This window comes from Ranitomeya imitator, chromosome 10 (assembly GCF_032444005.1).
Source record: "Ranitomeya imitator isolate aRanImi1 chromosome 10, aRanImi1.pri, whole genome shotgun sequence".
NCBI lineage: Eukaryota > Metazoa > Chordata > Amphibia > Anura > Dendrobatidae > Ranitomeya > Ranitomeya imitator.
In genome coordinates this window covers 80,952,985-80,980,742 of record NC_091291.1, presented here as the reverse complement: position 1 = coordinate 80,980,742, position 27,758 = coordinate 80,952,985, and the positions used below count along the sequence as shown (strand labels likewise).

The window sequence follows — 27,758 nt, the reverse complement described above, 5'->3', positions numbered from 1 at the left end:
TAACCATCAGGTTATAACTAAAACGTCTTCATATGTAAGTGAAAGGCAGGTGCAGGGCCGGACTGGCCATCTGGCAATTCTGGCAAATGTCAAAGGACCTGTCTGGTCATGGGCCACCTTGTCTGCTACGTTGTTAACAGAATTGGTGTTTTCAAGCTACCCATACTGTTAAGAATAAAGTCACTTACTACGTCACTTACCCTAGCAGGCCATGGGTATCATTAGAAATATTGGTCTTGCAGTAAACTTTGCTTTCTTTCCTCTGGGTTAATATTAGTAAGATATCCCATCTGGTGCTTGGGGACAAGGACAGCATGGGCCTGTGTGATTTCAAACACCAGGACTGCATTTCAGCCCCAATCCGTACCTGGGCTGGTGACAGTGATACTTATACACCAATAATGACTATACCTAATTAAAGGCAACCTATCATATGATTTATGCTATCCAAGCTACGGGCAGCATGAATCTGATCTGGCTGCACAATTACACCCGGGTATATGTTTCTCGAACACTCTGGTATTTCACAGAAAATACAGTTTGAAGGCTTAGCCAAGGGGCAGTAGCCACACACACAACTAATCCATTGCTACCCCCGGCCGGCTTCTCCCAGCACCGCTATGGGAAAGACTTGTCAATTAGCTGAAGTGCTAAGAGATGTCAGCCAAAGGCGGCACCAGACTCGTCTCTCACTATGGTCCCCGGTAGTGATGAGCGAATATACTCATTACTCGAGATTTTCCAAGCACGCTCGCGTGTCCTCCGAGTATTGTTTAGTGCTCGGAGATTTCGTTTTTCTTACCGCAGCTGAATGATTTACATCTGTTAGCCAGCATAAGTACATGTGGGGATTCCCTAGCAACCAGGCCACCCCCACATGTACTTATTCTGGCTATTAGATGTAAATCAATCAGCTGCGGCAAGAAAAACTAAAACTCCCAAGCACTAAAATATACTCAGAGGACCCCGAGCATGCTCGAGAAATCTCGAGTAACGAGTATATTTGCTCATCACTAGTCCCCAGATCTTCAAACTATATTTTTTCTGCAAATACCTGAACAATTCAAAGAAAACAAAGTTTAAAGGCTTAGCCAGGGGTCATAGCCACAGACAAGACTAATCCTTCGCCACCCCCGGCCGGCTTCTCCCAGTAGCGCTATGGGAGACTCTTGTCAATTAGCTGGAGCGGCGCTCAGAGACGTCAGCTGAAGGTGGTACCAGACTCGTCTTGTCTCTCCCTATGGTCCCCAAATCTTCAAACTATATTTTTTCTGAAATACCTGAACAATTTAGAGAAAAATATCCCAGACAGTGGCTGCGATAGATTCCAGTTAATGATGCCCCTGGTTTGGGCAGCATGAATCAGCTAACAGATTCCCCTATAAAGACAGATTACTCTTACAACCTCAATAAGTGGAGTTTTTACCTATCTGTCTCTATCTTACCAGTATCTGAAATCCATCACTTTATTACCAAAATAATCAGGAAGCAATGATGAGCTCAGAAATTACCCTTGAACCAGTCTACAGGTCTTGGACTTTTTTTTTTGCGTTTGCCTTGCTGCATTACTAGACATACAGTATGGCTTGTTTTTTACACTTTCTGTTATTTTCATTCATTTTTGATGTATGGTCAGAAAAAGCATTTTACTTTGCTTTTTTGGAGGGAGACTGTTTTTCCATCAAGTCCTGACAAAAGTAGAGTTGATGTGCATTAACTGTGTGCAGTCTTTCAGCTGCTTGTGGTAAGAATTTCACGTATTTCTGTGACAAGAAAAAGCAATGTGTCAGGGACGCTTGTCAGCCTTATAAGCCTCATGGGACAGCTTTTGTCTGTCACCAGGAACAAAAATGTGTCCTCCTCTGCAGTCTCTGAGTCCTCCCACCCATATCACAGAACAGAGACGTGCCTGACGAAATCCGTGTGGAAGAGTGCGAAACATGACCTGGTATCAGTGGCCATATGCTTACTTGTCCATTAGAGATGTGTCAGACAGACGAAAGCATCCGTCATCATTTATAGCCTCCGCAGCTCTGATCTAGCAGTTTTATTTCACATCCTGAACAGATTTGTAGAAATCACAGGAAATATGTAATAATAGTCTGTTACTGCCAAAGCATGCGAATGAATTAACGCTCCATCTTTATATAACCTTCCAACCTCTCTCTCTGTAGGCCAAGCTGGGATTGTCACCTGCACCCATTCACTTCCAGTATGTCTCACTTATCTTCTACCCTCAAGAGATATACAGACACAGACTATTCTAAAGGTTATGGCGGATACGGTTCTTATTCTTCCAACCACAGTTCTTCATTCAGTGACAGAAATAAATTGCCTTATAAGTCCAATGTGAACAGCTCCTATTACACCACCCCTGCTCTTCGCTCTTATGATCTTGACCGAGGCCTTCCACCTTTGGATTCATCCACAAAAAGAAGTGACATCTTAGCACGGTCTCCATCTAAATATACACCAAGTGCATACTCCTATAACTACAACAGTAGTTACTCTACCTTCCAGACCTCGCCCGTCACCTCATTGTCTCGTAAGAAGTCATCCAGTCATACGGACCTGTCCCTTGGATTCTCTGAACTACGCACCTCGGATACTTATTATAGTCATAGCCCGGCATTGACACGATCGCGCCATGATTTGGACAGTACTTCTCGAATTTCTCGTGCCTCCAATCACACCGAGTTTGGGGACGTCTATGGAAAGAAAAGAGGCTCCACTAATGGATATGGGCTATCTTGTACAGTGGCACCAGAACCTCTTACTTCACTTGCTAAGCCCTCATCAAGGTTCACCTACACGTATGACAAGAGCGAGGGATTCAGTAGTAAAGAGACACCGGTAGGTCCTATTTATTATAGTTTCTACACGTAATACATTTGTATAACTGTCCATTAACCAAAAAAACGAGGCACATTAAGGAATACGCCTTTCTGTGCCACAAGTTTTGAAAATATAATATTTTTTTTTTCTGTTTTCGGCTTGGATGAATAATTATTGGATGAACGAGTCCGAGCTTTGCCCCATTTACAACATTGACACTCAACAATTTTGCCAATAATTTCATAGTGGATATCATATTAAACTCTTGTTTTTGCTACAAAAAGTTTGTAGTAATCATGAGAACCCAAGCCCATGCCAAAGTTAACATGATCTGTGACTAGCAAATGAGTCATGAGGCTTCCATCACGCCACTAAACTTCAGTATGTACCGGTAGATGAAAAACGCAACCCGAGGCATGGGTGCAGAAATGTTTGTTATTAACCAGAGCCTATACAGAATATACTACTGGTGACCAGTGGCTTTCTGTCACCTATGGGCAGTATTTTCAGGAGGGTTGTGATGGCATTTCATGTTACATGCACAATGACATAATATCTGATAACTAAGCAGTGTAAGTTTATATAAAGTAATAATTCACTTTTATAATATACAATGATGAGGCAAGATTCACTATTAACTTGTTCCAGGACAACCAGAATAAATAGTAACATTTTAACTTGGGAGCAACATAAAAAAATAAGAATAAAGTTGAATAAGTGCAAATCTAACACAGATAGAAACGAGGCACCCAGCAGAAAATCAGATGTGAGCCAGCCCCTGTATTTGCGCTATCATTTATGTCAATTTCTGGTGTAAACCATAGTAAATTTGTTGAGCGACCCCTGTCTCCACAGTAGGGCCGGTTTTTGTCAAAGTGGGGCCCTGGGCAAAATTTTAAAATGGGACCCCAAATGCTGACATATTGCACCATCAAAGAGAACCAGAGTATAATGCAGCCCCCCATAGAATATAATGTAGCCCCCCTCATATAGTATTATGCAGCTTCCCATAGAATATAATACAGCCCCCATAGAATATAATGCAGCCCCTTCATAGAATATAATGTAGCTCCCTCATAGAGAATAATGCAGACCCACCATAGAATATAATGCAGCCCCCTCATAGAACATAATGTACCCTCATAGAATACAATGCAGCCCCCCATAAAGTTTTATGCAGAACCCTTCTAGTATAATGCAGCCCCCTCATTTAGCATAATGAAGCCCCATCAACGAATATAATGTAGCCCCCCTTATAGAGTATAATGCAGTCACCTCATAGAACATAATGCAGCTTCCTCGTATAGTATAATGCAACCCCTATATAGTATAATGTAGTTCCCTCATTGAGTATAATGCAGACCCCCATATAGTATAATGCAGCCCCTCATAGAATATAATGCAGCCCCTCATACAATATAATGTACCCCCATAGAATACAATGCAGACCCCCATATAGTATAATGTAGTCCCCTCATAGAACATAATGTACGCCCCATAGAATACAATGCAGCCCCCCAAATAATACAATGCAGACCCCATATAGTATAATGCAGCCCTCTCATAGAATATAATGTACTCCTCCATAGACTACAATGCAGACCCCCCATATACCATAATACAGCCCGCCTCATAGAATATAATGTGCCCCCATAGAATACAATGCAGACCCCCATAGAATATAATGCAGCCACCTCATATAATATAATGCAGCCCCCTCAGAGTATAATGCAACCCCTATATAGTATATTGTATTTCCCTCATAGAGTATAATGCAGACCCCTATATAATATAATGCAACCCCCCATAGAATATAATGCAGCCCCTCATACAATATAATGTACCCTATAGAATACAATGCAGACCCCCATATAGTATAATGCAGCCCCCTCATAGAATATACTGTACCCCCTATAGAATACAATGCAGCCCCCATAGAATACAATGCAGCCTCCCATATTGTATTATGAAGACCTCCCTATAGTATAATGCAGCACCCTCATATAGTATAATGCATGCTCCATCAAAGAATATAATGTAGCCCCCTCATAGAGTATAATGCAGCCCCTTCAGAGAACAATGCAGCCCCCATATAGTATAATGCAGACCCCCAATAGAATATAATCCAGCCCCCTCATAGAATATAATGTACACCCATACAATGCAATGCAGACCTCCATATATCATAATGTAGACCCCCATATAGTATAATGCAGCCCTCTCAAAGAATTTAATATACCCCCATATAATACAATGCAGCTCCCTCATATAGGATAATGCAGCCACCCATATAATACAGTGCAGACCCCCATATAGTATAATGCAGCCCCTCTCATATAATATAATGTACCCCCACAGAATACAATGCAGCCCCCCATAGAATACAATGCAGACCCCCAAATAGTATAATGCAGCTACCTCGAATAGTATAATGCAGCCCCCCATAGAATACAATGCAGACCCCCATATAGAATAATGCAGCCCCTCTCATAGAATATAATGTACCCCTTCCATAGAATACAATGTAGTCCTACAGTATTATGGCCACTGAAATATATTAAAAAAAAATGCAATACTCATTTCTCCTCCTTGTTCCTCCGCTGCTCCAAGCTCTGCAGAGCATCTCGGTAGCTCCACTGCCTGTCACACAGCATGGTGCGTGATGAAGTGGGCATTGTGCACCCGCTGTGTCAGAGGCAGAAAGGAATGATGGGGGAGGGGGCGTTATCTGACACTTTTTCTTCCATTATTGCTTTCAACTGTATTGGCATCTATGATGTTGATACAGTTGAATGCGGCGCTTGCACCGAGCCCCCTTGACTCACGGGCCTCATAGCGGCTGCATGGTGTGTCGCTATTAGCAGCACGTCACTGGCTGGGTCCCCTGAGAAATTGGGGGCATTAGGCAACTGCCTAGTCTGCCTGCCCCTAACGCCTATCTGGATCCAAAGCTAAGCTCCATCTACATTTTGGCTCAGTGCTGTGAGCAGAAGAAAAATTGAAAAAAAAAGTTGCAAATTAAAGCACAAATATGGTAACTTTGTTTACACCAGATATAAGCAATAAATTACTTGGCACTCAGGAGAATTTTTTCATGATAAGAAGTGAACAATTCGTTTATTAGGTGCATCCAGTTCAAATTTAAACGTTTTCGGTCTAATCACAAGACCTTCATCAGAAATCGTTTGAGAATACTGGAAGACACACTGACTATGTATGGGCCCACAAGGGTGCCGGCGTCAGACGGGGTCCGGGAGAAGAGAGCGCCTGGGGGTCCGGAGGTGTGGGGGATGAGCGCTATGGAGAGGCAACGGGACCCCTGCAGCACGGCGCCGGTGCGCTCCGAGGTTCCAGTGCTACCGCTCTTGAGAGTTTCTCGCCTCTCCATAGCGCTCATCCCCCACACCTCCGGACCCCCAGGCGCTCTCTTCTCCCGGACCCCGTCTGACGCCGGCACCCTTGTGGGTCCATACATAGTCAGTGTGTCTTCCAGTATTCTCAAACGATTTCTGATGAATGTCTTGTGATTAGACCGAAAATGTTTAAATTTGAACTGGATGCACCTAATAAACGAATTGTTCACTTCTTATCATGAAAAAATTCTCCTGAGTGCCAAGTAATTTATTGCTTATATCTGACGGGTTGGATACCTAACTTGTGCACCTCCAAGAAGCCCTGAGTGCCGTGTCCACTATTGCTATTTGTTTACACCAGAAACAAGTGTTGGTGGAATGATTATCTCAAATGCAATAGGGTCTCCCACCTCTCCCCCAACAGATCAAGGAAAGAAGGATCAGTCATGCTGAACTTAAATGCCCAATACTGATATTCTACCTAGAGATGAGCCGTGGTCACAAGAGTCTGGCAGCAGTTTACTCCGCTCCTCCTGTTGAGAACAGAGGCACATTGGGAATACATGTGTATTGGGGAAGGTGCTGGGGATATAACAGATAGCGTAAGCAGCGCTGGCAGACAGCTATTGAGTGGGCACATTCACCAGTCACCTTTTAGCTCTAGAGAGCACTGCCCATCAGGACCCAGGAGCGACTGAAGTCCCGGGGTGATCATAAAGTCCACCAGTGATTTATTGCTTTTCTAGGACAATCTTCCAACATCTTAGACCGTCACAGTTGTTTTTAGTAGATGCTCCTATTGTACTTTGTCCCTATATTATAGTCTAAAGCGGTTGTCCAGGCAAAAAAAAAATATCTTAGTGGCTTGGATCTGTAAAAAATAAACAATAAATAATCCTCTACCGACATCCACATGGATCCAACACAGTCCACGCCATGGTCTGTTCTGACAGAGGAAGAGTAAATGTCACCATTCCATCACCAGCAGAACCGCTGCAGGCAATGATTGGCTTTAGCAGTCAGGTGAATTGACCAGTGCATCATATGGTGTTTTTTAGTCTATCACAGTGGGCAGTGGAAAAATGATGTCTTCTTTTCTTCTGTCAGTGCAGAGCATGGAGGATCCAGGTGGTGCCGGCGACTGTCAACTACTTGTCATTTTTCACAGATGATGAACATATGTTCCCTTAAAAATGAATTTTATTTATCATATGGGTAAAAATACACCAACACAAATAAAAAAACCTGTGTGTGAATAATACAATACAAAATGTACATAAAACTAGTCTCATAGAATCTATACATAGCCAAGGGGATCTATCTGCACCTATTCCGATCCTACTGCTGATCCTACCTACCAGCAGAGGTTGGCACCCTGAGATTCGAGAATCCTGCCCCCGCTCGATGGCGGACCTCCCTTATATCCCTGGTAAGATACTATTCTGGATACAGCACAGTGATTAGAGACGGGGATACGAAAAGGTATGTAGATCCCAGAAAGGTCTGAATCTAATTGATAGTTTGCTATGTATAAACGCTATGTTATTCTGTACAATATTCCACCTTTTCCCCATTGACTGTGTAAGTATGGAAAATAAAGGGTGGAAAAACCTGCAGTAAAGTAGTATTGAGATGTATGCTACTAGATATACAATAATACGGCTGCATATGCTTACTCCGCTCCGTATTTTGAATGGAGCTTAGATCTAGATATAGCATAGCAATATTGTTACAGATAGAGCTGGTTAAGCTCAGTACAGGCTTCCATGATACTCAGTCAAGTAGTTGCACTGATAGGAAAAGCACTTATTGTTTGTATGGAGTTGCCTCGACGCGTTTCTCCATTTTATTATTTGGTTTGTCGGGAGGCATGCAAGTTTTTGTCAGAGATAAAAAAGTAGTGCCATAGATATATGCGATCTTCGTAGAGGAGTCAGCTGTCATAAGCTATGGTTCCATCTCTGACACAAACTTGCTGCATGCCTACTGAACTATTAGCAAAATGGAGAAACGCGTCGAGGCAACGCCATACAAACGATAAGTGATTCTGGAATCTTAGGGTGCCAGCCTCCGCTGGGAGGTAGGATCTGAATAGGTATGGTTAGATCCCCTTGGCAATGTATGGTCTACATACACACGCGTTTTTACACAAACTTTTCTTTTTGTCCACACATCCCCTTTAAATGCGTGCCCGTTAAATGTAATGGTATAAGGTATGTAGACGCCTCCAGTGTGAGTTCTGCAGTAAGCAGCATGTGTATGAATGGATCATCCTGGAATGGACCAGGCTCAGTACAGCATATTCTTTCACACTGTCCGGACCTTCATTACATAATATAGAAGGAATACAGCACGTTTATGAGGCACCTAATTAACTAAATGGTATTTCTTGCAGGTTTTATTACTCTTATTAAATATTACCGCACATCGACACATTACGTTTCCGGAAATAGATGATTCAATTCAGCCTGTGATAAAGTATGAACATTTACATAATGATCTGATAATCGAAATATGTAAGAAAAAAGTAATGTTAACTTGAAAATGTAAAATCCTCACTCCTCTGGATCCTTATCATGGAGGAACATATTAGGGAATTGTTAGTATCGGGGATAGCTTGGCGTTTATGTGTCTAATTGTAGAGGTTAAAAAGCTGTATCTTTCCTGCACGCTCCACACGTGGCAGATGATGGCTAAATCGCAAGCATCTGTGTCTAACTGTAACGACCAGATCTGGCCCCGTCAATGGCAGGTAATCATTTAAACACTCCTGTCTACGTCTGTCAGTGGCATTTAAATGAATCGCCCACTGGCTTCCATCGGCTCCCAGCAACACAGTCATGGGAAACCAATCGGTCATCGTGGCAGCTGGGGTCCTTCTGAAGGCCCCATTGCTGCTATCTTGGTCCTCCTGCAAAGCTCAGTTTGAGGCCTCCTTCACACATCCGTACAGGGGTGTACATCATGGGGACCTCTCTATCCTCCCCCAAAAAAGTGGTCACAGAAGAGCACATCTCAGAATTTTGCAGCCCTTAGGCTACGTTCAGATTAGCGTTGTGCGCCGCTGCGTCGGCGACGCGACGCACAACGCACGGCAAAACGCGGCAAAACGCACGCAAAAACGCTGCGTTTTGCGACGCGTGCGTCGTTATTTGCCGAAAATCGGACGCAAGAAAAATGCAACTTGTTGGGTTTTTTTGGTCCGACGCTTGCAGCAAAAAAGACGCACGCGTCGCAAAACGCAACAAGCAAAAACGCATGCGTCCCCCATGTTAAACATAGGGGCGCATGACGCGTGCATCGCCGCTGCGTCGCCCGACGCGGCGCCGACGCAGACTAGCACAACGCTAGTCTGAACGTAGCCTAACAAAGTCATTTTCTTCCTATTGAAGCCTCTAGATTGCCCTTTCATTGCCCACATAAAGTGCCAACTACAGTGTCACCCCAAAACACAGTATGATACCCCCACTCTCCACACAGATGGTATGATGACCCTACTGTACACCCCTTCACCTCAACCTTCCCCCAGAAAAGTATGATGCCCCAAATGTGATCACTACACAGCCCCCAAACTGTATAATGCCCCCCACTAGCCCTCCAAATAGTATAATGGCCCCCATCCAGTTCTCCAAACAGCACATTGACCACCCACAGCCCTCTACACAGTATTATGCACCCAACAAAAATGTTCACATTGTATAATTGCTTACATACAGTAGAATAGCCCCCACATAGCCCTCCAAACAATATAATAGCCCCCACATAGCCCTCCAAATAGTATAACGATGCCCACCTAGCCCTTCAAACAGTACAGTGGCTCCTGACATAGCCCTGCAAACAGTATAATGCCCCCTCACATAGTCCTGCAAACAGTATAATGCCCCCCCACATAGACTTGCAAACAGTATAGCAGACCCACAGACCCATATAGTCCAGCAAACAGTATAATTGCCCCCTAAATACGCTTCAATATAGCATTATTTGTAAGACACAGTCTTCCATACAGTATAATGCGCCCCATATAGTGCTCCATACAGTATCATGGGCAACATATAGTCCTCACATACAGTATAATGGTCACCATATAGTCACCCATACAGTATTATGGGTCCCACAGTAGTCCATACAGTATTATGGGCCCCACATTTTCTACCATACAGTATTATGACCCCCATATAGTCCTCCATATAATACACACTGTTATGGACCCCATATAGTCTTCCATACAGTATTGTGGGCCCCATGTAGTGCTGCATACAGTATAATGGGCCCCATATACTGCACCATACTGTATTATGGGCCCCGTATAGTCCTCCATAAAGTATAATACGCCCCATATAGTGCTCCATACAGTATACAGGAGCACCAAATAGAGCTCCATACAGTATAAAGGACTCCATATAGTGCCCCATAATGTATAATGTATTATTGGCCCCATATATTACTCCATACAGTATTTTGGGTCCCATATATTGATCCATACAGTATTTGGGACCCCATATACTGCTCCATAGAGAACAGTGGCCCCACATAGTGCTATATACACTATAATGGGCCCCATATAGTGCTCCATACTGTATTATGGGCCCCATATATTACTCCATACAGTAATATGGGCCCCATGTAGTGCTCCATGCATAAAAAATTAAGTAAACAAATAATCACCTCTCCCCGTTCCCCCCGCTGCTCCTGTCTATGCAGCGCGTCCTCTGACCCTCTGAATTGCTCGGCACAGAGGGCGCCCTGTAGGGACGTCACAGCTGCTGCCACATGTGATGAAGCTGCACCTTCCATCAATATTACATTGGAGGGATCACGTGGCACTTGCACCAACACACCCTGGGGACACATAAGGTCAGCTTGGCGCAGTTTTCCACAGACAGCCCCCTTTCCAGATACGCCCTGGGAGGCATGGGGAGTGAAGGGATGTGGCCCACGCAGTCGATGCAGTGTCACCACACTCGCTCACAACCCTGACAGGCTGAGAGGCCCCTTTCACTAGCACCAGTGAAGCAGAACCTTACCATACCGGTAGGACTGCCACCAGTTCCTCGTTAGATATAAGCCGGGTCCGTTAACGTCATTATATCGAACCAGAAACCAACCCCAGTAGCATTTGAAGTTAAAGCCGAGAACATGGACGTGTGGATTCGTGGATCGAGATAAAAGAGCAGCCCAAAATTAAATTATATATTTAATCGACTTGAGGGCACATTAGACAATACACTATACACACATTAGTTATACACATACAATAATCAGATATGCAAATATAGGTGATAGTACAAGAATTATAAGCAGATTAATCATGTCAATTACCAGTTTGACTTTCGACCATGTGTGCTGGGCTGCATGGGGGTATGGGCTGCCATCTGATTCAGTTCCTTCCAGCATGTTACATGACATGAAAGTGAGCAGCAAGCATGACAAAAAGTGAGGGAGCACATAGCCTTGCAGAAGCATTTATCCCCTTGGTTGGTCACAATTTTCATCCATGGGGGGTCTTATCCCCTTTCCCTGAGTGTTTGAAGCTAAAACTCCCAAAATGTATGAAGGATCATAACTTCCCAACGGAAGGTCAGTCACAAGCAGTTCTGACGCCATCGGATCCGGCCAGGCCCCTTTTACACTTGCAGACCAAACACGGCTTCGCTACCTCGCTTCTACTAGCCATTCTGCATATTTCCTCATCCTGGGGTGATAGAATGGATCGAGTCCTTGTAAGGCATTCGGCCTGTTCCAGAGATCTCAAAAATTTAACTGATGTGTGGCTAGTATGTACAATAACTCCATATTCATCTTAAATCCCATTATGAAATTCACCTCTGACTGGACAAAGCAGTTACACAGCGTGGGCTCTGCAGGAGGTCACCTTGTATGAGCTTGGATGCCAGCTGGTTTGCTGGATCACATGTTATAACTATACATGCTGAAGGAGGATTGTAAGATGCCATTAAATACCCCCATTTTTCACATCTCCTCCCTTTAGAGGGCGCTAGGGGCAGCACATTCCTGTGTCCCCGCATGCCCATCTGCAACCTCCTCTTGTCGGGATAACCCGTTGACGTTACCGTGGTTACAGCACTTCTTGTGGCGAATGGCGAAGTGGTACTGCTGGAGTGCAATGCTGGAGTGCAACCTCCCATTCATTCCGGATACGGTGTGTAACCAGCTGAAGGGGTTGTGGTCTGTTTCCACTGTGAATTGGCATCAGTAGAAGTAGGGATGCAGATGTTGCAGGGCCCACACAATTGCCTGTCATTCCTTTTCCATCGAGGAGTAGGCCACCGCCCCCGGCAGGAGCTTTCGGCTCAAGTACAAAACGGGGTGTTCTTGGCCCATAGAATTGATTTGGCTGAGCACAGCAATGGAGCTCCCCCACCTAGGTAGTGGACCTCACTCATGCCCAGCTGGCACTTCTGCAGCTTACTAGTCAAGCCTGAGCACCTGTGCCAGATGCTCTAGGTGAGCCTCCCAGGCGCAACTGAAGGTGGCAATGTCATCCAGTTACGTGGCTGTGTACACTTCCAAGTCCCTTGAGCAGCGAGTTGACTATCCGCTGAAAAGTGGTAGGGGCATTCTTCATCCCGAATGGCATCACTGTGGACTAGTACAGTCTGAATGGGGCGATAAAGGCAGCGCGCTACCACGCCTCACAGGTCGAGAGAATATGCCAATATCCTCAGCTCAAATTCATGATGGGCAGGTACTTGGCCCCAGCCAACTGATTAATCAAGTCATCAATGTGCGGCATGGGGTACGAATCGATGACCATGTCAGTGTTGAGTCCCCACCCTGTAGTCCACACAGAACCTTCTTTGGAATAAGGACTACGGGTAAGGCCCAAGCGCTGCTGGAGGTTTTTATGACCCCCAGCTTCAGCATCTTGTCAATCTCATGGTGCACAAGCTGATGCACCTCCAGGGAGACCCTATATGCTTAACGCCGGATTTGGGGGTGATCCCAGATGTCCACATGATGGACGGTGAACTTTATCCTTCCAGGCTTGTTGCTCAAAGGGGTGTAGGGTTGCCCATAGCTGAGATCGTTGGTCTGACAAACCTTCACATCCTCGATGATCTCACCCGCTCTAGCCTGGGTTAGCATATCCAGGAGGATCCCATAGGCGTGGCAGGCAGGCAGGCCCTGGCAGGCTGCATACGGGGAGGGTGCAGCCCCCCACTCATGATGTGTCTTCATCATGTTCACGTAGAAGACCTTCCGCATTCCCCGGGTGTGATCCAGGGTGACCAGGTAAGTTATAGCATTAGTGCCACTGGTGCATGAGATACGGGCCTTCCCAGGCCACCTGAATGTTGTGATGGGGTGTGTGGACAAGTACCCACACCTTTTGACCCACCTGATAGGAACTCTCTTAAGCATTCTTGTCATACCACTGCTTCTGGTCTGCCTGGGCTTGCGTCATATTATTGTGCACTAGCTGCGCCAAGGCCTGCATTTTGTCACGGAAGCGCACAACATACTCGATGACTAACTCTCCAGGGGTGGCCAAGTCTCCTTCCCATGCTTCTCTCTCCAGAGTCAGGAGCCCCTGCACATCTTGCTTGTACAGGCGCTCAAAGGGGGAGAACAACGTAGAGGCCTGTGGAACCTCCCGGTAGGCAAATAGCAGGTGTGGGAGGAACCGCTCCAGGCTGCACTAATGAGAGCCAATCAACATCTTAAGAATCTGCTTCAGGGTGCAAGTGAGTTGTTCACACAGGCCATTAGTCTGTGGGTGGTATGGGCTGGTGACCAGATGTTGCACCTGTATCTGCTTACAGAGGGCTCCATCAGTTGCAACATGAACTTGGTGAACATTTCCTGAGGACAACCTACTAGGGAGAAAATCTCCAGTAAGGCGGTGGCATCCTTGTTTGCCTGAATGGATGACAATCAGTGCCAGCAGCTCTTTCGGCTGAGCAATCACTTGTCCCCGCTCATTAAGGTAATGAATATTCACTCCACGCCTATGGGAGTGGAGAGAGGTGAATATTCATTACCTTAATGAGCGGGGACACGTGATCGCTCAGCCAGAAGAGCTGCTGGCACTGGAACGATATGTAGCGAGGGTGCGCAGGGAAGGTAAGTAGGATGTGTGCTGGAAGCCAGTGACTGCGACTATAACTGTACATGCTATAAGAGAAATGAATATTCACTGCCAGCGCAGTAAATATTCATTTCTCTTTAGCAGTGGGCACAGGCTTTAGCCGCAGCTGCTGGCTCCTGCCTCTCTGACCTGCTGCTCCCCCTCCCCCGCCATCTTTCTGGGACAATGACTCTTGTATAAGCCTAGGGGGGCATTTTCAGCACAAAGAAATGTGCTGAAAAACTAGGCTTATACACGAGTATGTACGGTAAGTAATAAAAAAAATTCAATCACCCACCATATATATATATATATATATATATATTTATATATATATATATATATATATATTTATATATATATATATATATATATATATATATATATATATATATATATAAAATAAACATATTTGGTGTCGCTGTGTTTGTAAAACTCGAAATATGAAAGTATAACGATAATTAACCAGATCAGCAGACAATAGAAACAGAAAAAAAAACACGCCAGAATTGCCTTTTTTTCAGGCGACGTACTTCCCTAATAAAATGAACTGAAAAAAAAAGAGAAGCTGGGGTTGGGACCCGGTCCATTGTGATCACAAAAGACACAAAGTGATCAAGTATGGTAAAAATAAAATCCTTACCTCACTACGCAAAAAAATTATCACTCACACAGCTCCTTTGATGGAAAAATAAAAATGTTAGAGATCTCAGAAAATAACAACAGAAATCGTTTTTTTTTTCAAACTTCTGAATTTTTTTTCAACTACTTAGATAATAAATATATATATTAGAGTTTGGTATTCCTCTAAGCGTACGGACCAAGAGAAAACTGTTTCCATGTCATTTTTAATGCAAAATTAAACCCAAATAACTGGCAGAATTCCTTTTTTCACCTTTTCATCCAACTTGGATTTTTTTGTCTATTTTTCAGTACATTAAACGGTAAAATTTATGGTGTCATTGAAAACTATAACTGGTCCTGCAGAAAGCAAGCCGCCATCTGGCCATCAGTAATCAGAAAATGTATAAAGGAAAAAGAGATTACCTATAAACAAGCACACCTGTATAATAAAACACGTAATTGTATTCAGTACACAAACACCAGATAGAAATAAAAAAACAAGTAAAAACGGAATATTCCCACAATGTATATAAGTCAGTAAATGAAAAATAACTAGGGTGAGGAGGGGCAATGTACTGACCATTCAATCCAAAATAATAGTACTACTCAGATAATAATATAATGAATGAATGTATAGATATAGACATAAATGACCATAACATACAGGGAATATAACAATAAATAAATATTTAAGTCACAACAGGCCTATGGTCCCTCAGCGCTGAATACTATAAGAGATGGCATATAATAGTGCCAAAAAACACACTGTCTATAGCAGAGGTGTCAAACTGCATTCCTCGAGTGCTGCAAACAGGTCATGTTTTCAGGATTTCCTTGTACTGCACAGGTGATAATTTAATCACCTACACAAATAATGAGTTGGTGACTAAATTATCACCTGTGCAGTACAAGGAAATCCTGAAAACATGACCTGTTTGCAGCCCTCGAGGAATACAGTTTGAAACCCCTGGTCTATAGAGTACAAGGAACAAACAATCAGTCCAATGTATAAGATGTTATTTCGGGCAAAGTGCATTATAATATCCACAAAAGACCCATATGTAAGGCACATAAAAAAAACAGTAGAGCATACCATAAATGTATAACATCCTAAATGTGGAATCCTGTATAGCAGACAATATAGCATCAGAGGGGATGCGCCTTGCGTGTTTCGCTGCCATATGGAAGCTTCATCAGGAGTTAAAAATTATAATAAAAAGTTGTTGGAGTGCCTGTCCTGCAAAATAGTGGAAACAGATTGGATCACGGTGTTCTCTTTTGCTGCTGTAATCCGATGCTTCCATTGGAGCTAGTCCACCCGTTATCACAGGGTGTGCGTCCGGCATAGCAGAGCTGCTGGGTCTTGGCAGACACACAGACCTAGATCGTATCTGCCACAGACTCATGTCACTGTAGTGTGACATTGTGCCACCAGGTTACAATGGAAAAAATGACACTGCTCAAGTGCTCGGAATATACGATACGATACACTTTATTGATCCCGTGGGAAATTATAGTATCACAGCAGCACAACTTAAATCATAAAAATCATAAAGGAATTACATAGTTGACATGACAGTGGAGTTGACAGAAGAACATTGTACATTATACATTAGAATAGGACATACACAGCGAGTGAACTGAAATGTAGAGAAATAAGTAGACATTCACCTTGGTGGTTTAACCCTAATGTTATTGTTGTACATTCCCATGGCAGTTGGCACAAATGATTTCCTATATTTTTCCTTCTTACACCTCAAAAGTATTAGCCGGTTACTGAAGGTGCTCTTCTGTCTCATGAATAGCTCATATAATGGATGTGCATTATTGTTCATAATTGCCATACACTTTTTCAGAGTTCTTTTCTCCACTACCTCCCCAAAAGAGTCCAGATTGCAGCCCACAGCAGAACTTGCCTTCTTAATAATCTTATTCAGCTTATTAGCATCAGAGGCCCGCACACTACTACCCCAGCATGTGATTGCAAAAAAGATGGCACTTGCCACTACAGATTGGTAGAACATTTGTAACATTTTGCTACACACATTAAAAGACCTCAGTTTCCTTAGGAAATACAGTCTGCTCATCCCCTTCTTGTAGACAAACTCTGAGTGGCATCTCCAGTCCAGTTTGCTATCCAAATGGACCCCCAAATATTTGTAACTCTCCACCTGCTCGACCTCCTGACCAGCAGTAGTGATCGGTAAGCATTCCAACTTACTCCTGCTATAGTTGGCCACCAACTCCTTAGTTTTCTTAACATTTAGTTGTAGATAGTTACCATTGCACCAATCCACGAAATTCGACACCACCCTTCTATATTCCTCATCCCCCTGATCTCCCCTAATGCATCCCACAACCACAGAGTCATCCGAAAATTTTTGAAGGTGGCAAAGTTCAGATTTATACTGAAAGTCTGAAGTATACAGTGTGAATAGAAAGGGCGCAAGCACCGTTCCCTGGGGGGCACCTACACTGCTCAATAATCTGCTTGACACCACTGCTCCCATCTGTACAAACTGTGGCCGATCTGATAGGTAGTCAGTTATCCAATTTCTCATCCCCTCCTCAACCTTCATATCAGTCATCTTTTTGTGTAGTAAAAGTGGCTGCAGGGAGTTAAATGCACTCGAGAAATCGAAGAACATCGCTCGCACCGTGCTTCCGTCAGTCTCCAGAAATGAATGTACCCTATGTAACAGAGAAAGGATAGCATCATCCACCCCCAATCTATGTCGGTAAGCAAACTGAAGGGGATCGATAAAAGCATTGACCCTCGGTCTTAAGTGAGCAAGCACTAATCTTTCCAAGGCCTTCATAGCGTGAGATGTTAAGGCTACAGGACGATAGTCATTTAGGGTTGCAGGAGAAGTCGTCTTGGGTACCGGCACCAGACAGGAAGTTTTCCATAACACAGGTACCCTCTGTGTTTGTATACTTCCATTAAATAGGCGTGTAAAGACAGTACACAGCTGGTCTGCACACACTTTAAGGACACGTGAGCTGAGTCCATGTGGCACTAATTAAAGTCCGATGTGGAAGGGGCACCCCATGTAATAGCGGTATTGCTCAAATGTGGAGAACAGAAACAGAAAAGTTAAATGACATCTGTTTTACAAAACTGGAGTGGCACTCACCTACTTTGCAAGGCAATGAGTTGCACAAGGCATAATGGCCGTCGCTGTCCATCTTCACCTTCTGCCTTAGGGTGCTTTCACATTGTGTTCTGGGTCCCTGTCAGGGTCCGGAGGCCTGCACCGACGGGACCAAAAGATGAATGTGAGATCCGTCGTGCACTTTTTCGTCGTGCACCAGCAGAGGGCGCCCTCATATGAACTCGAGCCTGGGAGCTTTCTAGGAAAGTTCCCACGCTCCAGGAACAACCAGCAGAGGGCGCCTCACCGCAAATGAAGGTAAATATAGGTCATTGACCTACTTTACCTTCACTCTCTGGGGTTTTGCAGCAAGGAGCAGCGCTGCAATAGCAGAGCTCCTGGCTGCAAAATTTTTTAACCCCTTCAGATGGATTTACATCGTGGGACCTTACAGATCTTCGGAAGGTATGTATATTGTTGGTTTATTATTTTTACTTTGTTACAGAGCGAGGGTCTTCAGAAGGATTGAGCGTAGAATAAATTATTACAACAACCTTTGTTTCTATTTCATTAAAATAATTTTTAATAATGTGTTTGTGTTTTTTTTAACCCTTTACTAGTATTGGATTAATAATGGATAGGTGTCATAATTGACGCCTCTCCATTATTAATCTGGCTTAATGTCACCTTACAATAGCAAGGTGGCATTAACCCTTCATTACCCCATATCCCACCACTACACGGGAGTGGGAAGAGAGTGGCCAAGTGCCAGAATAAGCGCATCTTCCAGATGTGCCTTTTCTGGGGTGGCTGGGGGCAGATGTTTTTAGCCAGGGGGGGGGGCAATAACCATGGACCCTCTCCAGGCTATTAATATCTGCCCTCAGTCACTGGCTTTACTAATCTGGAGGAGAAAATTGCGCAGGAGCGCACGCCAATTTTTTCCGCCATTTAACCCTTTAATTTAATAGCTAGAACGGCCAAATTTTGCATATACACTGTTGTGAATTCTGTGGCAGAGTTCACTCCTGTGGTCACAAGTGGTACTTCGGCTGATTCTCTCTGGGAGCTTCCGTTTGTGGAGGAAAGTGGTATTGCAGCTTCTGAGTTTCCTCCCTCAGGTGATCTGGTGAGGTCGTTAGCTGCTTCTCTACTTAACTCCACCTGATGCTTTGATCCATGCTTCCTGTCAATGTTCCAGTGTTGGACTTGTGTTTCTCTGGATCATTCCTGTGGCCTGCTGCTCTGCATAGCTAAGTGCTTCTTTGCTATTTGTTGCTATTTTTTCTGTCCAGCTTGTCTATTTGTTTTGCTGGAAGCTCTGGGACGCAAAGGGTGTACCTCCGTGCCGTTAGTTCGGTACGGAGGGTCTTTTTGCCCCCTTTGCGTGGTTTTCTTTAGGGTTTTGTGTAGACCGCAAAGTTATCTTTCCTATCCTCGTTCTGTCTAGAATATCGGGCCTCACTTTGCTGAATTTATTTCATCCCTACGTTTGTCTTTTCATCTTACTCACAGTCATTATATATGGGGGGCTGTCTTTTCCTTTGGGGTATTTCTCTGAGGCAAGGTAGGCTTATTTTTCTATCTTCAGGCTAGTTAGTTTCTCAGGCTGTGCCGAGTTGCATAGGGAGCGTTAGGCGCAATCCACAGCTGCCTCTAGTTGTGTTTGGAGAGGATCAGGAATTGCGGTCTACAGAGTTTCCACGTCTCAGAGCTCGTTCTATTATTTTGGGTTATTGTCAGATCACTGTATGTGCTCTGATCGCTATGTACATTGTGTTACTGAATTGCCTATCATAACAGTACAGGAAGCCGAAAGTACTAATGATTCTCAATAGAGGGAAAAAAGAAGTTCTGAGACCATTTTTTTTCCTTTGCACTGTGATTTGTCTTTTTTTTCCCCTAGACATTTGGGTGGTTCAGGACACAGGTGTTACAATGGACATTAAAGGTCTGTCTTCATGTGTAGATCAGCTCACGGCAAGAGTTCAAGATATTCAAAATTTTGTGGTTCAGAATTCTTTGTTAGAACCGAGAATTCCTATTCCAGATTTGTTTTTTGGAGACAGAACTAAATTTCTGAGTTTCAAGAATAATTGTAAACTGTTTCTGGCTTTGAAACCTCGCTCCTCTGGTGACCCAGCGCAACAGGTTAGGATCGTCATTTCTTTTTTGCGTGGCGACCCTCAGGACTGGGCATTTTCTCTTGCGTCAGGAGATCCTGCATTGAGTGATATCGATGCATTTTTCCTGGCGCTTGGATTGCTGTACGATGAGCCTAATTCAGTAGATCAGGCAGAAAAAATTTTGCTGGCTCTTTGTCAGGCTCAGGATGAGATAGAGCTATATTGCCAGAAATTTAGAAAATGGTCCGTGCTCACTCAATGGAATGAATCTGCGCTTGCAGCCATTTTCAGAAAGGGTCTCTCTGAAGCCATTAAGGATGTCATGGTGGGATTTCCTATGCCCGCTGGTTTGAATGAGTCTATGTCTTTGGCCATTCAGATCGGTCGACGCTTGCGTGAGCGTAAATCTGTGTACCATTTGGCGGTATTACCTGAGATTAAACCTGAGCCTATGCAGTGCGATAGGACTATGACCAGAGTTGAACGGCAAGAACACAGACGTCTGAATGGGCTGTGTTTCTACTGTGGTGATTCCACTCATGCTATCTCTGATTGTCCTAAGCGCACTAAGCGGTTCGCTAGGTCTGCCGCCATTGGTACTGTACAGTCAAAATTTCTTCTGTCCGTTACCTTGATATGCTCCTTGTCGTCGTATTCTGTCATGGCGTTTGTGGATTCAGGTGCTGCCCTGAATTTGATGGACTTGGATTTTGCTAAACGTTGTGGGTTTTTATTGGAGCCCTTGCAGTGTCCTATTCCATTGAGAGGAATTGATGCTATGCCTTTGGCCAAGAATAAGCCTCAATACTGGACCCAATTGACCATGTGCATGGCTCCTGCACATCAGGAGGTTATTCGCTTTCTGGTGTTGCATAATCTGCATGATGTGGTCGTGTTGGGGTTGCCATGGCTACAAGCCCATAATCCAGTATTGGATTGGAATTCCATGTTGGTGTCCAGCTGGGGTTGTCAGGGGGTACATGGTGATGTTCCATTTCTGTCAATTTCGTCATCCACCCCTTCTGAGGTTCCAGAGTTCTTGTCTGATTACCGGGATGTATTTGATGAGCCCAAGTCCAATGCCCTGCCTCCGCATAGGGATTGTGATTGTGCTATCGATTTGATTCCTGGTAGTAAATTCCCAAAGGGTCGACTGTTTAGTTTATCCGTGCCTGAGCACACCGCTATGCGCAGTTATGTGAAGGAATCCCTGGAGAAGGGGCATATTCGCCCGTCATCGTCGCCATTAGGAGCAGGGTTCATTTTTGTAGCCAAGAAGGATGGTTCGCTGAGACCGTGTATAGATTACCGCCTTCTTAATAAGATCACTGTTAAATTTCAGTACCCCTTGCCATTGTTATCTGATTTGTTTGCTCGGATTAAGGGGGCTAGTTGGTTCACTAAGATAGATCTTCGTGGTGCGTATAATCTGGTGAGAATCAGGCAAGGCGATGAATGGAAAACTGCATTTAATACGCCCGAGGGTCATTTTGAGTATCTAGTGATGCCGTTCGGACTTGCCAAAGCTCCATCAAAGTTTCAATCCTTTATGCATGACATCTTCCGTGAGTACCTGGATAAATTCCTGATTGTGTACTTGGATGACATTTTGATCTTCTCGGATGATTGGGAGTCTCATGTGAAGCAGGTCAGAACGGTTATTCAGGTCCTGCGTGCTAATTCTTTGTTTGTGAAGGGATCAAAGTGTCTCTTTGGTGTGCAGAAGGTTTCATTTTTGGGGTTCATCTTTTCCCCTTCTACTATCGAGATGGATCCGGTTAAGGTCCAAGCCATCCATGATTGGACTCAGCCGACATCTCTGAAAAGTCTGCAAAAGTTCCTGGGCTTTGCTAATTTTTATCGTCGCTTCATCTGCAATTTTTCTAGTGTTGCCAAACCATTGACCGATTTGACCAAGAAGGGTGCTGATTTGGTCAATTGGTCTTCTGCTGCTGTGGAAGCTTTTCAAGAGTTGAAGCGTCGTTTTTCTTCTGCCCCTGTGTTGTGTCAACCAGATGTTTCTCTTCCGTTCCAGGTCGAGGTTGATGCTTCTGAGATTGGAGCAGGGGCTGTTTTGTCACAGAGAGGTTCTGGTTGCTCAGTGATGAAACCATGCGCTTTCTTTTCCAGGAAGTTTTCGCCTGCTGAGCGAAATTATGATGTGGGCAACCGAGAGTTGCTGGCCATGAAGTGGGCATTCGAGGAGTGGCGTCATTGGCTTGAAGGAGCTAAGCATCGCGTGGTGGTATTGACTGATCATAAGAACTTGACTTATCTCGAGTCTGCCAAGCGCTTGAATCCTAGACAAGCTCGTTGGCCGTTGTTTTTTGCCCATTTTGACTTTGTGATTTCGTACCTTCCGGGCTCTAAAAATGTGAAGGCGGATGCTCTGTCTAGGAGTTTTGTGCCCGACTCTCCGGGTTTATCTGAGTCGGCGGGTATCCTCAAGGAAGGAGTAATTGTGTCTGCCATCTCCCCTGATTTGCGGCGGGTGCTGCAAAAATTTCAGGCTAATAAACCTGATCGTTGCCCAGCGGAGAAACTGTTTGTCCCTCATAGGTGGACGAATAGAGTTATCTCTGAACTTCATTGTTCGGTGTTGGCTGGTCATCCTGGAATCTTTGGTACCAGAGAGTTAGTGGCTAGATCCTTTTGGTGGCCCTCTCTGTCGCGGGATGTGCGTACTTTTGTGTAGTCCTGTGGGATTTGTGCTCGGGCTAAGCCCTGCTGTTCTCGTGCCAGTGGGTTGCTTTTGCCCTTGCCGGTCCCGAAGAGGCCTTGGACACATATCTCTATGGATTTTATTTCTGACCTTCCCGTTTCTCAAAAGATGTCAGTCATTTGGGTGGTCTGTGATCGCTTTTCTAAGATGGTCCATCTGGTACCCTTGTCTAAATTGCCTTCCTCCTCTGATTTGGTGCCTTTGTTCTTCCAGCATGTGGTTCGTTTGCATGGCATTCCAGAGAATATTGTTTCTGACAGAGGTTCCCAGTTTGTTTCGAGGTTTTGGCGAGCCTTTTGTGGTAGGATGGGCATTGACTTGTCTTTTTCCTCGGCTTTCCATCCTCAGACTAATGGCCAGACCGAACGAACCAATCAGACCTTGGAAACATATCTGAGATGCTTTGTTTCTGCTGATCAGGATGACTGGGTGTCCTTTTTGCCTTTGGCTGAGTTCGCCCTTAATAATCGGGCCAGCTCGGCTACCTTGGTTTCGCCGTTTTTCTGCAATTCTGGGTTCCATCCTCGTTTCTCTTCAGGACAGGTTGAGTCTTCGGACTGTCCTGGTGTGGATACTGTGGTGGACAGGTTGCAGCAGATTTGGACTCAGGTAGTGGACAATTTGACCTTGTCCCAGGAGAAGGCTCAACTTTTCGCTAATCGCAGACGCCGTGTGGGTCCCCGACTTCGTGTTGGGGATCTGGTTTGGTTATCTTCTCGTCATATTCCTATGAAGGTTTCCTCTCCTAAGTTTAAACCTCGTTTTATTGGTCCGTATAGGATTTCTGAGGTTCTTAATCCTGTGTCTTTTCGTCTGACCCTTCCAGATTCTTTTTCCATACATAACGTATTCCATAGGTCATTGTTGCGGAGATACGTGGCACCTATGGTCCCATCTGTTGAGCCTCCTGCCCCGGTTTTGGTGGAGGGGGAATTGGAGTATTGGAGTATATTGTGGAGAAGATTTTGGATTCTCGTGTTTCAAGACGGAAACTCCAGTATCTGGTTAAATGGAAGGGTTATGCTCAGGAAGATAATTCCTGGGTTTTTGCCTCTGATGTCCATGCTCCCGATCTTGTTCGTGCCTTTCATGTGGCTCATCCTGGTCGGCCTGGGGGCTCTGGTGAGGGTTCGGTGACCCCTCCTCAAGGGGGGGGTACTGTTGTGAATTCTGTGGCAGAGTTCACTCCTGTGGTCACAAGTGGTACTTCATAGTTAGTAAGTAAGGCCGAAAAAAGACATTTGTCCATCCAGTTCAGCCTATATTCCATCATAATAAATACCCAGATCTACGTCCTTCTACAGAACCTAATAATTGTATGATACAATATTGTTCTGCTCCAGGAAGACATCCAGGCCTCTCTTGAACCCCTCGACTGAGTTCGCCATCACCACCTCCTCAGGCAAGCAATTCCAGATTCTCACTGCCCTAACAGTAAAGAATCCTCTTCTATGTTGGTGGAAAAACCTTCTCTCCTCCAGACGCAAAGAATGCCCCCTTGTGCCCGTCACCTTCCTTGGTATAAACAGATCCTCAGCGAGATATTTGTATTGTCCCCTTATATACTTATACATGGTTATTAGATCGCCCCTCAGTCGTCTTTTTTCTAGACTAAATAATCCTAATTTCGCTAATCTATCTGGGTATTGTAGTTCTCCCATCCCCTTTATTAATTTTGTTGCCCTCCTTTGTACTCTCTCTAGTTCCATTATATCCTTCCTGAGCACCGGTGCCCAAAACTGGACACAGTACTCCATGTGCGGTCTAACTAGGGATTTGTACAGAGGCAGTATAATGCTCTCATCATGTGTATCCAGACCTCTTTTAATGCACCCCATGATCCTGTTTGCCTTGGCAGCTGCTGCCTGGCACTGGCTGCTCCAGGTAAGTTTATCATTAACTAGGATCCCCAAGTCCTTCTCCCTGTCAGATTTACCCAGTGGTTTCCCGTTCAGTGTGTAATGGTGATATTGATTCCCTCTTCCCATGTGTATAACCTTACATTTATCATTGTTAAACCTCATCTGCCACCTTTCAGCCCAAGTTTCCAACTTATCCAGATCCATCTGTAGCAGAATACTATCTTCTCTTGTATTAACTGCTTTACATAGTTTTGTATCATCTGCAAATATCGATATTTTACTGTGTAAACCTTCTACCAGATCATTAATGAATATGTTGAAGAGAACAGGTCCCAATACTGACCCCTGCGGTACCCCACTGGTCACAGCGACCCAGTTAGAGACTATACCATTTATAACCACCCTCTGCTTTCTATCACTAAGCCAGTTACTAACCCATTTACACACATTTTCCCCCAGACCAAGCATTCTCATTTTGTGTACCAACCTCTTGTGCGGCACGGTAACAAACGCTTTGGAAAAATCGAGATATACCACGTCCAATGACTCACCGTGGTCCAGTCTATAGCTTACCTCTTCATAAAAACTGATTAGATTGGTTTGACAGGAGCGATTTCTCATAAACCCATGCTGATATGGAGTTAAACAGTTATTCTCATTGAGATAATCCAGAATAACATCCCTCAGAAACCCTTCAAATATTTTACCAACAATAGAGGTTAGACTTACTGGCCTATAATTTCCAGGTTCACTTTTAGAGCCCTTTTTGAATATTGGCACCACATTTGCTATGCGCCAATCCTGCGGAACAGACCCTGTCTCTATAGAGTCCCTAAAAATAAGAAATAATGGTTTATCTATTACATTACTTAGTTCTCTTAGTACTCGTGGGTGTATGCCATCCGGACCCGGAGATTTATCTATTTTAATCTTATTTAGCCGGTTTCGCACCTCTTCTTGGGTTAGATTGGTGACCCTTAATATAGGGTTTTCATTGTTTCTTGGGATTTCACCTAGCATTTCATTTTCCACCGTGAATACCGTGGAGAAGAAGGTGTTTAATATGTTAGCTTTTTCCTCGTCATCTACAACCATTCTTTCCTCACTATTTTTTAAGGGGCCTACATTTTCAGTTTTTATTCTTTTACTATTGATATAGTTGAAGAACAGTTTGGGATTAGTTTTACTCTCCTTAGCAATGTGCTTCTCTGTTTCCTTTTTGGCAGCTTTAATTAGTTTTTTAGATAAAGTATTTTTCTCCCTATAGTTTTTTAGAGCTTCAATGGTGCCATCCTGCTTTAGTAGTGCAAATGCTTTCTTTTTACTGTTAATTGCCTGTCTTACTTCTTTGTTTAGCCACATTGGGTTTTTCCTATTTCTAGTCCTTTTATTCCCACAAGGTATAAACCGCTTACACTGCCTATTTAGGATGTTCTTAAACATTTCCCATTTATTATCTGTATTCTCATTTCTGAGGATATTGTCCCAGTCTACCAGATTAAGGGCATCTCTAAGCTGTTCAAACTTTGCCTTCCTAAAGTTCAATGTTTTTGTGACTCCCTGACAAGTCCCCCTAGTGAAAGACAGGTGAAACTGTACAATATTGTGGTCGCTATTTCCTAAATGCCCAACCACCTGCAGATTTGTTATTCTGTCAGGTCTATTAGATAGTATTAGGTCTAAAAGTGCTGCTCCTCTGGTTGGATTCTGCACCAATTGTGAAAGATAATTTTTCTTGGTTATTAGCAGAAACCTGTTGCCTTTATGGGTTTCACAGGTTTCTGTTTCCCAGTTAATATCCGGGTAGTTAAAGTCCCCCATAACCAGGACCTCATTATGGGTTGCAGCTTCATCTATCTGCTTTAGAAGTAGACTTTCCATGCTTTCTGTTATATTTGGGGGTTTGTAACAGACCCCAATGAGAATTTTGTTACCATTTTTCCCTCCATGAATTTCAACCCATATGGACTCGACATCCTCATTCCCTTCGCTAATATCCTCCCTTAAAGTGGACTTTAGACAAGACTTTACATAGAGACAAACCCCTCCTCCTCTCCGATTTTTACGATCCTTTCTAAACAGACTGTAACCCTGTAAGTTAACTGCCCAGTCATAGCTTTCATCTAACCATGTCTCGGTTATTCCCACTATGTCAAAGTTACCTGTAGATATTTCTGCTTCTAGTTCTTCCATCTTGTTTGTCAGGCTTCTGGCGTTTGCGAGCATGCAGTTTAGAGGATTTTGTTTTGTTCCAATCTCCTCACTGTGGATTGTTTTAGAAATGTTCTTACCTCCCTTCTGAGTATGTTTTCCTGGGTCGTCTTTGTTCGAGTCTAATGTTTTTCTTCCCGTCCCCTCTTCTTCTAGTTTAACGCCCTCCTGATGAGTGTAGCGAGTCTTCTGGTGAATGTGTGTTTCCCAGGTTTGTTGAGGTGTAGTCCGTCTCTGGCGAGGAGTCCATCATACCAGTAATTCACACCGTGGTCCAGGAATCCAAATCCTTGTTGTCTGCACCATCGTCTTAGCCAGTTGTTTGCATCAAGGATCCTGTTCCATCTCCTGGTGCCATGCCCGTCTACTGGAAGGATAGAAGAAAAAACTACCTGTGCATCCAGTTCCTTTACTTTCTTCCCCAACTCTTCAAAGTCCTTGCAGATTGTCGGTAGGTCCTTCCTTGCCGTGTCATTGGTGCCAACATGTATCAGAAGAAATGGGTGGACGTCCTTGGAGCTGAAGAGCTTTGGTATCCTATCGGTCACATCCTTGATCATCGCACCTGGAAGGCAGCATACTTCTCTTGCAGTTATGTCCGGTCTGCAGATGGCTGCTTCTGTGCCTCTCAGTAGTGAGTCTCCCACCACCACCACTCTTCGTTGCTTCTTGGCTGTACTTTTTGCTGTCACTTGTTGCTGTGTGCCCTTTTCTTTTTTGCTTGCTGGTATTGCTTCATTCTTAGGTGTGCCATCTTCATCCTCTACAAAGATTTGATATCGGTTCTTCAGTTGTGTGGTTGGTGATTTCTCCATGGTCTTCTTGCTTCTTTTGGTCACAT

The 27,758-nt window shown here is 44.2% G+C and overlaps 1 protein-coding gene across 1 annotated transcript in view; it reads left to right on the top strand.

The window, feature by feature from the left end:
• The window catches only part of USP2 (ubiquitin specific peptidase 2), a 127,086-nt gene that overhangs the window by 33,545 nt on the left and 65,783 nt on the right, over nt 1–27,758 (top strand). Inside the window, exon 2 of the mRNA XM_069742655.1 lies at nt 2,175–2,853. Coding sequence (XP_069598756.1) covers nt 2,215–2,853 — 639 coding nt within the window. The 5' untranslated portion in view covers nt 2,175–2,214. The remainder of the gene's footprint in view (nt 1–2,174; nt 2,854–27,758) is intronic.